Source organism: Enhydra lutris, unplaced genomic scaffold, assembly GCF_002288905.1.
Source record: "Enhydra lutris kenyoni isolate GAN:26980312 unplaced genomic scaffold, ASM228890v2 scaffoldscaffold83, whole genome shotgun sequence".
Taxonomy (NCBI): domain Eukaryota; kingdom Metazoa; phylum Chordata; class Mammalia; order Carnivora; family Mustelidae; genus Enhydra; species Enhydra lutris.
In genome coordinates this window covers 2832823-2847665 of record NW_019154167.1, presented here as the reverse complement: position 1 = coordinate 2847665, position 14843 = coordinate 2832823, and the positions used below count along the sequence as shown (strand labels likewise).

General features: G+C 33.3%; 1 protein-coding gene across 1 annotated transcript in view; it reads left to right on the top strand.

The window, feature by feature from the left end:
- Window positions 1–14843, top strand: part of LOC111161307 (Nik related kinase) — a 137518-nt gene that overhangs the window by 102516 nt on the left and 20159 nt on the right. The window contains exons 15-21 of the mRNA XM_022524898.1: window positions 2035–2102; window positions 4081–4175; window positions 6803–6900; window positions 7901–8265; window positions 9813–10149; window positions 13646–13829; window positions 14286–14441. Coding sequence (XP_022380606.1) covers window positions 2035–2102; window positions 4081–4175; window positions 6803–6900; window positions 7901–8265; window positions 9813–10149; window positions 13646–13829; window positions 14286–14441 — 1303 coding nt within the window. The remainder of the gene's footprint in view (window positions 1–2034; window positions 2103–4080; window positions 4176–6802; window positions 6901–7900; window positions 8266–9812; window positions 10150–13645; window positions 13830–14285; window positions 14442–14843) is intronic.

Here is a 14843-nt window from a genome sequence, read left to right as displayed (position 1 = left end):
ATCTCCCGCTACCTGAAGTAGTCTCAGCCTGCTACTTCTCCGCCATCTTGACTCCTCACCTGTAGTTTATTTTTTTACACTTATATGAATAATCAAGTCAGTCCTCATGTCCAGGTTGACTTCCGTTTTCACAACTATATTAACAGCATTTAGCTTAGGGTATTGGTGAGGCCCAAGTTGCAGTTTCAGTTTCCATGTGGACAAGTTATTATCATCATCCAGCATTCCTAACAGCTAGCCATCTAAAAATATCTTGGTCACTAAGGATGAGCAGATTGTTAGGTGAAGAACTCAGAAATTCTTGCCTTACTAATAGTGGGTCAGGAGTTTCATTGTTGTTCTTAATCAGCACAAGGGCCCCAGATGACTATATTTCTTCTAGATGCTTCGGGGTAGTCTTATGATGTCTTTCATGGACAATTATCATTTTTAAATATGTTACTTCTGATACTAACAGTCCTCTGAAGTGAATAACAGAGTATCGCTTTATAATTACTAACCACTGGCAGAAGGAACATAAGCTGGGTCGTATTATTTAATTACAAAAGACCCTATGTCTCTCTCTCTGCCTTATTAAATTATGACTTTACTCCTACTCTTAGATAACAATTATTACCTTTAAGCATGAGATTTTAAGCAGGAAATATAATGAGTTGTGCCTGATTGTTCTGGAATGCATCATTTTCCTTACATATGCTATTCATACAAATCATCTTCCCATTTTTTGGACCAAAACAGCCAATTCATATCAGGCATTAGCTTTTCTTAATTTTCTTAATTTTGGTCTTTATCCTTTCTGAGTAATCCTTGTCTCTGGTTTACTAGTGTCAATAACTTTCTGAGATCAGTTTCGTAAACCAAGAGGCCTAGATGGGGTCAATATGATGCCAGGTATCTGAATCAAATGTGGAAAAAGTCAGATGCTTATCATGCATACTGCCAAATATCTGGTTACATTTGGAAGCACTCATTAGCAGAACATGAACAATTAACATTTTTCGTTTCTTATCCAAGTGTCTGTTAGAGTTTAAAGACAACCTTGATGTGTCACTACGTAGAGAGAAAATAGTGTAGTAAATTTAGTGTAGTTTCAAGAAACTATAGAGTGACTTTATCAACATGAAAATGCTTAATTTTTTTAAAAATGTAAAATGTTTAATTTTTCTTTCTATATAAGCTACTGTGACTGCCTCGTTGAATGTCAAAATAGCCTATTTTTGGTTAACTAAAAACTATTTTAAGTAGAAACCTAATGATATAAAACTAAATGAGGTGAGGGATTACTACATGGTCCTATCTACTAATGTTGGCAGAAATTAAATCTGCCTTACTGATGGATGCTGGCTCATTTTATGTGCTCTTTCTCAAGTATTTACTATATTAGATGAATGAACAATTAATAGAAACCAAAATCATTTAGAATTGAAAAAGTATTAGAACACTATGACATTACAGTCCAATTGTAAAGCGAAAACAACATACTTACTTGAAGGTGGGACACTTTTGACACTTAAGACATTTTATTGATGTGTTTATGTGTGTTACAACTTTTGAAAATCTAGAGTTACCTTAAAAGGGTGAGTGAGTGAGAACTTTGAGCTTAAATTCTGAGTGATAAATTTGGACTTGATATAAAAGTAATATGAAAACATAAAAAGAGCATTAAATTAGCAGTTGAGGGACCTACATTCTGATTATAGATATTCTTTAATTTGATGTAAAATTCTTAGGGAGTTGATTTTTCCTCTCTGAGGTACAGATTTCTCAAAAATAAAATTAGAGTGTTTGATTATATAATCTCCAAAATCTGTTATTATACTAAAATTCAAGGATACCATGAGAAAATATGGTTAAGCAGTTCTAATGTTATACTATAAGTAACTATGAAAATACAACCTAATTATGAAAATCAGATTTCATAAGTTGGATTTTTAGTCAACTATCTTTATATGAAGAAGAGCATTTTCCCATGAATTAATAACTCAAAGGAATTTACAATAAAAAATTTTACCAAAGTATTTCATTGTCTTTAAGGTCCAAGAAAGATCTACTTCAAAGCCTTACAATCAGGATTGTGAACACCGTGTCAAGATCTCTTCAAAGTATGTGTCTCTGATTTCTATATTCTAATTACTCACTATTTACTATCACATGGAAAATTAAAGCATATTTATTTGATAATAAGTTTTATGTAAAGTCAAAACTAAAAAATATTAATGAAAACATTGTCACTAGCGATATCTTCATCTTGTATTTAAAACCTTAACTGCAGTAATTCATTAACTAGATATTTCATATTTAGATATACTGTAGTCTCAGTGTCATTTAGTTTAATAATTTGCTTATAAGATCCACAATTTAATAAAAGAAATGTCAATGAATTATTTGACAGCTTTCAATTGGTACTTTAAAAGAAAAAGATGTGAAACTTTATATGTATCATGTACTTCAATTATACATTTTGTCATGTAATATGTCATTAATATCATGTATATGTACTACATGTTAAAATACACACACAATTCCTTCAGAAGTTAATGCCATGGAATGGGCAAGCTTAAAATGACTTATGGGGAAACTCAAATCTAAAACTCAGTATTATAGCAATGATATTTTATACTGGTAACTATATTTTTTATCTCTATAATATTGGTGATGTTCAGTAATTTTTGAAGATCATATTTCATATTTTAGATGTCATGTGCAAAGCATTATATTTGAAAGCTAAATAAAGTTGTTTATTTACTTGTTTATTTATTTAAGATTTATTTATTTTAGAGAGAGAGAAAGAGCACGAGCAAGAGAGGCAGAGGGAAAGGGAGAATCTGAAGCAGACTCCATGCTGAGCACAGAGCCTGACATGGGGCTAGGTCTCACAACCCTGAGATCACAACCTGGGCCAAAACCAAGAGTTGGACGCTTAACTGACTGTGCCACCCAGGTGCCCCTGAAAGCTAAATTTTAATGTAGATTTTCCTTGAAAATCATACCCCTTCCAACTCCAGATTATAATGGACAGAACTTAGCCTATATTCATTCACTCAGTCATTTGCTAAATATTTATTGAGCACCTGCTATTTCAAGATACTGGACTGTATGGTCAGATTGCATAGAGTTGATGGTATGTAGCATATATATTACTACCTCATTATTATTTAAAACCCCATATATTTATGTCCTTAGTCTTAACTTGTGTGCAGAAATCTTGGAAAATTAGAAAGCAAGATTAGGAACTTTTGCTTTCTCTGCCTTCAGTGAATAAGTTGTCATGGTCCTTCTGACCACAAAGGGAGAAAACAGCTTACTTTTGTATATCTTTTTGGTATCATGGGATACATCTTTAACAAAATCCAATACATAAAAATTAATATTGCTTTTAAACTGGAATTGGCTCTTCCCATTAGAAAAGGATTTTTGAATTTATGAATAACAAATATATTGAGTCTTTCTGAAATTTAGGATCATACAAAAGACTCTTGTCTGTTCTAGGCTGAGATCAATAACCAAAGCCTTTTCTATATAGAAATTCCAAAGTGACATAAAATTTAACAGCACAGGTCCAAAAACATTTTTCTAAATATTCCCTGAATTTCAATATTAAAAACAAAAAGTTCCTATATTTATGTCCATCCATCTATCTAAATCAGGAACAGGACACTTAAAAATGTAAAGGCCAAATCAGGATGATAATAGTGGAATATTTGACATAACAATAACAGCTTCTTATATTGTTTTTATCCTCGCATAGACTATTATATTTATCACTGTGTTACTAGGTATATAATGTTTGAATGTTACCTGAAAGTAAGTTTATTGAATTTTTAGAAATTAATATGATATGTGAAGGAAATGTATACTATATGGAAATGTTTTATTTATATTTTGGAAATTATTATCTGTTCTAGATAAAATAGCACATTTGAGGAAAAATGGGAATTTGAAATATTTCTTAAGCTCTACTTCTTTTTAGTTTGATATATACCCATATACCTAAAATTTTTTGTTGGTCTTGATTTTGAGCTGTATATTCCCTTTGTGAGTATTGGGACATGGTGTATGGTTTTCTGTCTTTTCATTTAGTGTTCCTCAGCAGTCTGTTTTGGAACAATCTCAGAAGCCCATTGACATCAGACAAAGAAGTTCGCAAAATCTTCAAAACTGCCCAGCAGCTTCAGGTAATGCAAAGCACAGAGTTTAAACAGTCAAAACACAAAGCTAATGTTTAACAGTTTATATTTCAGAAGTGAAGAAAGAACTTCAAGAAGTAATGAGTCAAAAGTGTTAGGGAAGCCACATAGAATTAAGACCAAGAGGCCACTGAATTTGGCAACTGGGTGGTCAGTGGTGACATTTAGAAATGGAAAATAATTTTTCTAAAGTTTCTTCTTTAAGTTGTGTAGTAGTTAGGAATGTGTCTGGGAGCGGGTGTCAACTTTGATTTCTGTACCATGTATGAAAAATACGGGAAAGGAACTTGAGAGAGGACTAACAGGCTAAAATTTATAGGCAAGACTTTAAATATTGAAGTATTAGATAGAGTAGTTGTGGGCATGTGTTTTATTTATCCATTTATTTCACCATCCCAAAGTAAGATATATACAGCATCTCATAAACATCCTTAAATGTTACAAATTGATGTTTTTACTCAAATGCATGAAAAAGTTATAAAATCATAGAAAATAACTTCACAATTTGTGATATGAATTTCAAAAGAGGTGTTTTATCTTATGATGTGCTTTTGAGAGTTTAAATGAATAATAGATTTTTGAAATGTTAAAATAAACAGAGCCAAAAGTTAGGCTTTAGATTATAAAATCTGGCATTGTGTATTTTTAAGCAATCCAAATAAATTCAGCAAGGGCAAAATGCCTGAATGAGTTCTCGAGTCATCGAGATATCTACAATCTAAAATTGTAGAACACAGATTTTATTAAAATGTTAATAATAAAAAAGATATATAGTTGTACTCTATCAAAGTCAAATATTTCAAAGACCTGAACTTAAAACCCACATTCTTCTTGGGAGACTCAGATAATGGTAGAAATATTTTAATAGTGTCCTCTTATACAGAAATATCTTGTGAGAAATAAAATAAACCTGAAACAAAAGTAACTTTAAGAATATTTTCCCCAGAACCTTTCTGGTTTGGCTAGGACTAATTTTACTAATAGTGGGCAAACACCTAAAAATGTAAGATTTATTCATACTGCCTTTTCTGAAATAAGGAAATTTTAGATTGGTTTCCAAAGCAGTCATGAACATTGGTTGGGAGGGGGTGAGAAGGGGATAGCTTCTGTGTAGATAGATAATAACTGAAGTTCTTTTCAGCTCTAAAATTCTGTTATTTTATTATTTGTGCTACCTAGGCCATTTGAAGTTCCCATGAGATTACGTATTTTATTATGCAGGAAATCAGAACAACTTACTACAAATTTGCCTCAAAATCTCAAACACTCACCCAAACTTATTTAGCCTAACAACACACACAGGGACTTGAGAAAAAACGGTTTTCTGGAGAAAGATAATAAATCATAGAAGTGCAATGCCAGAAGTTGCATACACAAATTTTAGGATGTGTTCTAGATAATATACTCAAAAGATAGCAGTGTATGTATATACATGATTTTTGGATTGCAAGGTCTACACCTTGGCTATATATAGCAAGGCTGCAAATTAAAAAAAAGGATAGAACTATTTGTCTTTAAAATCCAAGCACATAAAAAAATAAGCAAGGATGTAAATACCCCTTGGTGAGGCTTTTTCTATGTATACTCAGCCAGATTTACTGATTTCTGACCCAAAATATTATCACTGAATTTTAACCACAGGTGTTATTTACTGTACCATAAATCTTAATATTAAAAAATCCATCCTTCTAATCCAGATACATTTGCATTTTTTAAAGATTTTTAAAAATATTTAAGTAATCTCTACACCCAGTGTGGTGCTCATACTCACAACCCCAAGATCCAAGAGTTGTATGTTCCATCAACTGAGCAGCTAGGGGGCCCTAAATTTGCATTTTAAATGGAAATATTTACACTATGGAATCAAGCTGCACATTATAACAACTAACCAAATTAAAACTGAACTTAAAGTGTCAACCCCTCAGCCACACTGGCAATATTGCAAATGCTCACTAGCCATGTGCGACTACTGGCAACTGTAGTAGACATGCAGATACAGAACATTTCTATTACTGCAAAAAGTCCTAGTGCACAACATCATTATAGAAAGATTCCTAGCTTTATAAAAAGGGTTAAGTTTTGTCTCTTTTCAGTTGTTTGCTTTTCAACTCTATTGAAATACTTCAAGATATATCATTGAGTGGAAATTAGGGGATTAAGATTGCAGGGTCAAATCTCCTCTTGAGAATTTTGTCTAATCTATCATCTTCTAATACACTTTCGGGCTCTTTTTCTACTGGTTAATATGGGAGCCCAGTGATATCACCTAGCTCTTCCGATTCTTGGTACATATTATTATTTTTTTTTAAATGCAACTGTCTACCAGTCTTACTGGGTATCTTCTCACACAGATAGAGAGAAATATTTAACAAGTGTATACTTAGTATTGAGAACAGAAAAGCCATATAGATCTACAGACAACAAAACCTTGAGCCTGTCACTCCCCCCACAAACAGAATCTAGGATCCTGGCCGCATGAGGATTTATTAGGTGATATTTCCTGAATGGAAAAAGGCAACAGGAAAAAATACCAAGTTATTAAACCTGTACACTATAAAAGTGAAGGGAATGGCTGCAATCATTGCTGTTACTAATATCTTCTTGTCATTCCACAGACTCTTCTTCTGAGGAAGAGAGTCCTGTGACCTGGAGGAGGTCCCAGTCATCACCGCCTTATTCCACTATTGATCAGAAGTTGCTGGTTGATGTCCACGTAGGTTTTCATCTTAACTCTTAACACATTTATCTGTTTTTTAAAAATGTTTTTCAACTTCTGTATTTTCATCTTCACTCGAGGGAAAGGTCAAAGTGTTCAGTTCTTTAATTAATCTTACAAAGATAGATTTCCATTGTTATGTGAGTATGCAGAATATGAAATCTAGAAATTAAATTTGAAGTGGAGAAACATTTAGTTGATCATAAAATATTTTATATTAACATTCTTTTATCAATATATTCAGAGGAGTGATAAAAAGGTCTTTGTAGAAGCTAATCTCAAATCAAGGAGTTGAAGCTAGATGTTCACTTTTCATCTAATATAATTTCTTGGATGATAACACAATGCATAAAAATAAAACATTTAGGGAGGAATAAAATGCCCTTTGATAGCATATAACATTCTTCCAATTGTTTTTGCCCTATGCTTTCAGGTCATTTCATTTTATTTTTGTAATTACTCCTACCCTACCATATACACAATCTCTTTCAGATTGCCTAAAGGTTGATTATATGACACTTACCATACTTAAAGGTAGCTTTATATTAATTTGTTTATTAGAAGTGTTTGATCTACTTCAAGACAACCTATGTACAAAACTAAGCTGGAAAATAACGTATCAATTTTAAGACTATGTGTTAATCCTAATATCAGAGAATAAAACAAAAGAAAAAAGTAACTATATCTTCTATAGAACACCAAATAATCTGTTATATTCTCTGTCACCAAAATGAAATGTCTACTCCTCAGCAGAGAAGTAGGGGTAATAAAAAAGAGTAAATCTTGCCCTGTGTGAGCCAGAAAGGCCACTAATGATCATAGCCTGAAGTTTGGGTTTTTACATCTCATCCTCACAAAAATGTTTCTTTATCTAGTGAGTAAAAATCTTCACTTCAATTGAAAATATATTTTAAAATATTGTCAGCATGGAAACTTTCCAATTTAGAAGGAAATGAAAGGCTACTGGAGACTACATTAACCTTTCTTGTGCACACAGGTTCCAGATGGATTTAAAGTAGGAAAAATATCACCCCCTGTTTACTTGACAAATGAATGGGTAGGCTATAATGCACTCTCTGAAATCTTCCGGAATGATTGGTTAACTCCTGCACCTGTCATTCAGCCACCTGAAGAGGATGGTGATTATGTTGAACTCTATGATACTGGTGCTGATACTGATGGTGATGATGCTGATTCTAATGATGCATATGAGGACACCTATGATCATGACAATGACAATGATGACTTGGATAGCAAGGTTGATCAGGCTAATGATGTTGGTGAAGACTATGAAGATAATGACAGTGATGGAGCTATTGATGACAAAGCCAATAATCATGATGATGCCCCTTGTTGGCCAAGGTTGGTTTTTCTATATTATTTGTACTACCAAAGTTTTAAAATTTCAGAACTGTTTGCACCTTTGTTTTACTTTCAGATTTTATTACCAAGAGGATGAATGAATTGCACTTGCATATTCATAAATGGTTGATTTTCAATAATAGATTTTAAATTGTTTTAATGCAAAACAATTTTGAATTTTTGTATACTATATTTTATTAGTATTCAAGTATTAAGTTACTTATAACTGCCATTTATTCATGTTTCTATTAAAATTAATGTTACTTAATGATCTTACCCTCTAAAACCACAGTGAGTATATGAAATGAGGTGACAAATAGTGTGCCACTTAATAACTGTAAGAGGAAGCCCTGATATTTGCATATAAAATCTTCAAATTTGCTGAGAAAAATGAATTGCAACCTTTATTTTTCACTTGATAATCTTAGGCTGAAATGTACTAACAGAATTATTTTTGGAATTCTGCAAACTGCTATAACTAAATTCAGTACTTAGTCAATTTTATCTTCTTACATAGCAACTGCCAGAAGTGGTAATATTTAGTGAAGTGATATTTTTGGAATGCCACCAGTTGTTTGCTATACATATACTTTCTATCTCCTGCTCTAAACAGGCCAGTGTATTCTTATTTGTATGTACATGGTTTATATTCAAAATGTTCTCAAAGAAGATTACTTAATATAGTAAATGTTTACATTTGTAGAAAAATGATTAACAGTGGGAGAATTGTTTACTTTATAATATTGAAATCCATATATTGTTTTGTTAATCTTCAAATGTTATTAGGTAAATATACATGGCAGAACTGACTACAAATTATTCAACATTTTTTTCTTTTTTGTCAATTAAAAAAAATCTACCAGGAATTTCATTGTCAAATAAATTTGCTTTTAGGATTATCATAGGTACCTGGATATGTTGTCTTTAATGCAAAAAATAATTGTGACATTTGGTAAGGTTGCTGTTTTGCAACTAAATAAATGACTACCTTATCTTAATGAGATCTATATTACTGAATTTCCTGGTGGTAGTAATAGAAAAATAAATGGGATTCTTTAGCTAAGTAGTTAATACACATGTTAGAAAATCAAGGCACATGTTAAAATTAACAGAAATTAAATAAATTGCAAAAAATAAGTATTCAATTATGTTGTGGTTGTGCCAGAAATATGGGCTTAATCATTTATGTGGCTGTGAAGTTGCAAATGCATGTAGTCTATTATTTAAGCAACCACCCCAAAATAAAACATGTTTTTGCTGCTAGCCTAACACGTGTTCCTAATAAAATATGCAAGCTCTCTTCCATCTGCAATCCATGTGCAGTCAGGAAATTGATGGTGGCTATGGTGTTAATTCAGTATTTAAGATTGACAAGATATAGGGGTATTTTTCTTGTCCATATCATACCAATAGTGTTCATATAGAGCAAAAACATTCCTAGAGATAGTACATATGTATCAGATACATCCTAATTCTGTTTTATTTGCTGACTTTCAAATGTATTTTTGTTCAGTGGCTTTCTATCATTAATTGGATCTTGTTATCAGAACAAGCTATGACAGAGATGGAAGCTGCAAGCAAGATGGTAGAGATGGAAGTGATGGTGGAGACGAGACCTGCAGCAGCTATGGAAGTCAGAGAGTCAGTAGAGGCCATGGAGAAAATGTAGCTAGTGGAGGCAGTGTAGCCATTAGAGACCATGAAGAACTTGGAGCCAATATAGGCAATGGAAGAAAAGTTAAGGAAGTCAATGGAGGTAAGGGAATCAGTGGAACCAATGAAGAAAGTGGAGCCCTTGAACTCAGTGGAGGAGAAAATTTGTCAGAGACAGATAGTCAAGGATTGGAGAGACCGACATCCCACGACTTTGAACATCAACAGGAGGTAATGCACCATTTGAAAAGGAGAAATAAAAATGAAAAGGACAATGAATTCTTCTCTTTGTAAATTTATTTTTTTCATGTGATATGTCACATTTCCAGTCATTTCAAATATATTTTTAACTTTTAACCAAAGCCCTAACCATTTTAATTTATAGCTGTAGATTTTAACTTCTTCTCATTTGGATGGTTCCTATTTATTTCCAGGGACAAAAATACATTTTTTTGTTCACCTTTATTATTCAGATTACACATTTGGGGTAGTGTCTTTTAACATATACAATTTATTTTTCTGGGAAGTTATCATTGTAAAATTTACATAACAGAATTTTCCATCTTTACTACTTTAAGTGTACAATTCAGTGGCATTAAGTACATTCACAGTGTTGTACAACCATTATTACTACTCACTTCTAGAGCTTTTTCATCATCCTAAACAATTAAATAATTAACTCCCTATTATCCCTCCTACCAGTCCCAAGTAACCTCTGTTCTACTTTCTAAGAACCTTATATATCCAGATCACACAATATTTGTCCTTTTGTGTCACATAGCATAATATTTTCAAGGTTCAACCATGTTGTAGCAAGTATCAGAATTTTCTTCCTTTTTAATGCTGAATAATATTTTATTGTATGAATATATCACATTTTGTTTATACATTCATCTGTTGATGGGCACTTGGGTTGTTTTCGCCTTTTGTCTATCATGAATAATGCTGCTGTAAACATCTGTATATAACTATGGGTTGTAGAGTGCCTGTTTTCCATTATTTGAGCTATTTACCCAGGAATGGAATACCTAAATGTAGAATTGCTAGAGTGCCATTGTTAGATTGTATTTTCACTTTTTGAGGAACTATTAACACATACAGTTTAAATGTAAGTAACATTGTGTTAGGCAATGATTTTATCATTCAAAAAACATTACTGACTTTATAAATGTGCTTAAAATACTCAAATAGTATCCAGTTTAGACTGCATCTCATTCATAGCATTTTTAAGTTTGGCCTGATTAGATCTCATTTCTGCCCTTAGAGATTCTATATTGTCACTAATGCTTTTTTCAGGCCTAGCTATTAACTTCATGATTGCTACCCTGAAGTCTATTTCTAACATCTTGCTTATATCTAAACTGTGGAAGGAGTCAAGATGACCTTCAACAGATGAATGGATAAAGATGTGGTCATATTTACATTGGAATATTACTCAGCCATCAGAAAGGATGAATACCCATGATTTGCTTCAACATGGATGGAACTGGAGGGGATTATGTCAAGTGAAATAAGTCAAGCAGAGAAAGACAATTATCATATGGTTTCACTCACATGTGAAACATAAGGAATATCATGGAGGACCACAGGGGAAGGGAGGGAAAACTGAATGGGAAGAGATCAGAGATGGAGACGAACCATGAGAGACTCTGGACTCTGGGAACCAAACTGAGGGTTACAGAAGAGAGGGGGGTGGTAACCAGGTGATGGGTATTAAGGAGGGTATGTGTGGTGATGAATACTTGGTGTTATATGCAACTAATGAATCATTGAACACTACATAAAAAACTAATGATGTACTATATGTTGGCTAACTGAACATAATTAAAATTTTTTCTAAAAAAATACTCAAATAGTTTCACAGGTGCTAGATCAATAGGAATGATCACAAAGAATATTTCCTAGAGCGTATGATATTTGAACTAATTCTTGACTAATAGGGAGTATTTGGATATCTGAAAACACAGGTGAGATTCTGGACAGAGGAAATATTGTTGCAATTTACTTTCCCAGCCTGCTACCTATCAACACAAACTGGCTTACAAGATGCCAAGTTCCTTCATGAATTAGTGCCCTTGTGTAAGCTGTACCCTCTGTCTATAAGGTTGTCCCCTCATGTATTCTCTGCTTTGTTAATTAGTTATTCTCATGATCCAACTCATATATCATCTTTAACTTTTCAAGATGGAATTATATTCTCCTCCGTTATTGAGCATTTTGCATATAGTTTCATTTTAGTACTTGTGACATAGTATTTGTTTGTTGACTTGCTTTTCTATCATACTAGATTGTGAACTCTTAAAAGGCAGGCACTAGGAGCACCTGGGTGGCTCAGTGGGTTAAGCCTTTGCTTTGGCTCAGGTCATGATCTCAGGGTCCTTGGATCAAGCTCCACATCAGGCTCTCTGCTCGGCAGGGAGCCTGCTTCCCCCCCCTCTCTGCCTGCCTCTCTGTCTACTTGTGATCTCCCTTTCTGTCAAATAAATAAAGTCTTTTTTAAAAATGTGAAAAAAAGGCAGGAACTATGTTTAATCTATTATTGATTACTTTACCCACTCACCCAATCCCAGGACCCAACCTAGGACTTCGTTTATGATAGACACAATAATTATGGAAGAAATCAATGAAGGAAGGAAACATCCTAAATAGTTTCCAATGGGAAAGCAGTATGAGTGGGAAAGTCTCTCTCTTTCTCCCTCTCCCACCCTGCCTCCCTACTTACCTATCTTAATTAAAGACTTTAAATCAGGATGTCCCATCACAGTCTTCATACCTCCCCCAGTTATCTCCAGTGATTACAAGGAATGTTTTTGATATTTAGGGAGTGAGTAGACATTCCTCTCATTTTAATTTGAAAGGACATGTTACCAAACAACACTTTTGTGGTTGGAAAGTTCATAAAAACAAGTCTTTGACAGGGCAGCACAGTTCTCTCAATGCAAAGAATCACTGTTTAGATGCAAATAAATGCTTATCAACAGACAGGCTCACCAATAACAGCTGGTATGTTTTTTCATAAGATATGGCATCCCACGTAAATTCTGTTACATTTTGTGGCTTTTATCCTTGAGTTTCTTCTATGTAAGTTAACGGAAGCCAGCTAGATTTTCAGTGAGGCAGAGTCACACCCTTAAATTTATGTTGCTTGATTTTTCCATCATTAGCTTTGTCATTTGACAAAGTAAAATTGATACCCCCAACTCTGGTGGTTTTTTATCTTTTCAAGTGGCTGTTTAGCATAGCGTAGCTGAACATTAACTTTGAAATCAGACTTTGGCTTCAAACTCTGGTTCCCCTACTTTATCTTTATGATTTAAATAAATTATTTAACTTTGCTAAGCTTTTGTTTCCTTATAAGTAAAATGGAGATAATTACACTTATTTTTTAGGTTGTTGTTAAGGATTTTCAACTTTATGTAAATAAAATAACTAGCAGTATGCCTAGTATATAATAAAAATTCCACTAACATTAGGCCCCAAATTGCCCATTTTAGGATTTTAAGCTCCTTGAATTTTACCTTTGACATCAGTTGTTTCAATATCGGTTAGTTCTCTCTCTTCTGATAACACTGATGAATTCATCTGATAAATGTGGATTTTCAAAGGATGCAGAATTATAGATGCTAAAATTTTGCATTCTGTTTTTCAAATGACCTCTAGGCATATTGTATTTCTTTCATAGTTAATCACTGAATGAAGTCAAAATTGATTTTCGATCTTCTTTTAGGAGCCTGGTGGTAGAAGCGAGGCCTCAAATGCCATTGCCTCAGGTGCTGCACTAGCAGCACCTGATGATGAGAATAACAGCATGGACATATCAGAAGCATCAACACAATCAGGTTTTTCTGCCAGCCACTCTTCTTCCAATGGTTCTGGGAAAGCTGCAAATGCTGACTTTGCCAGCGCCATCTGTAAGTGCATTTAATATAATCTGCAAATGCTGCAGTCTGTTCACACATTACAGTGTTTGACCACTGGTTTATGGTCTGAAAAGAATGAAATCATTCTGATATTTAATTAACATAAATTCAGATGGATACATGCTTTAAAAGGTATGCTCCTCACTGAGGCTTTATGGTACCTGAATTTAAACTAGAATTGAGTAATTGAATCTCTCATCTGGATTCTATTTTGCAATCTTATCACAGTAACTTGAAATATATTCATATTCAGAAATATATTTTAACCATCATGATTTGTGTTATTTGATGGTTTAGGAGTTATAGAAATGATACCTCCAATAAAAATAAAATACAATAAAGGAAAAGAAACTTTTCTGGGCTGTCTCTTATTTGTGGAAACATTCAAGTACATATGGTATATACACTAGTAATTTCTCTGAGTATCTCCCCCTTACTTCTTCACAGTGTATGCTGGATTGGTGGAAGCACCTGAGAAACCACCTAAACGACCCTCTGAAGTCAATGTTAACCCACTATATGTGTCTCCTGCATGTAAAAAACCACTAATCCACATGTATGAGAAGGAATTCACTTCCGAGATTTGTTGCGGTTCTTTGTGGGGTATGTTTGGTTTCTTAAAACTGAGTTGTTTTTTAAAAGAATATATTTTTTATCAATGCAGCAAACTTGTGAAAAATCATAGATGTAAAACACTTATTACCACATCATTATAAAACAAATAAAAATATATATTTATAGTAGCTAATTTGTTCCTTTTTTTTTTACTGATTTATTTTCACTCAGGGCAGTTTGGTGTTTGAATTTGCACTTCCTCCCCTTTTTACTGTTTTTCTTTTTAACTTGAATTGACTTGAATAAAATATAAAATTGGACTAGGTTATGATTATTTAAAAATTTTGAGCTTAGTGGGGTGTCTGGGTGGCTCAGTTGTTAGGCATCTGCCTTCAGCTTGGGACCTGATCCCAGGAGCCTGAGATCAAGCCTCATATCGGGCTCACTGCT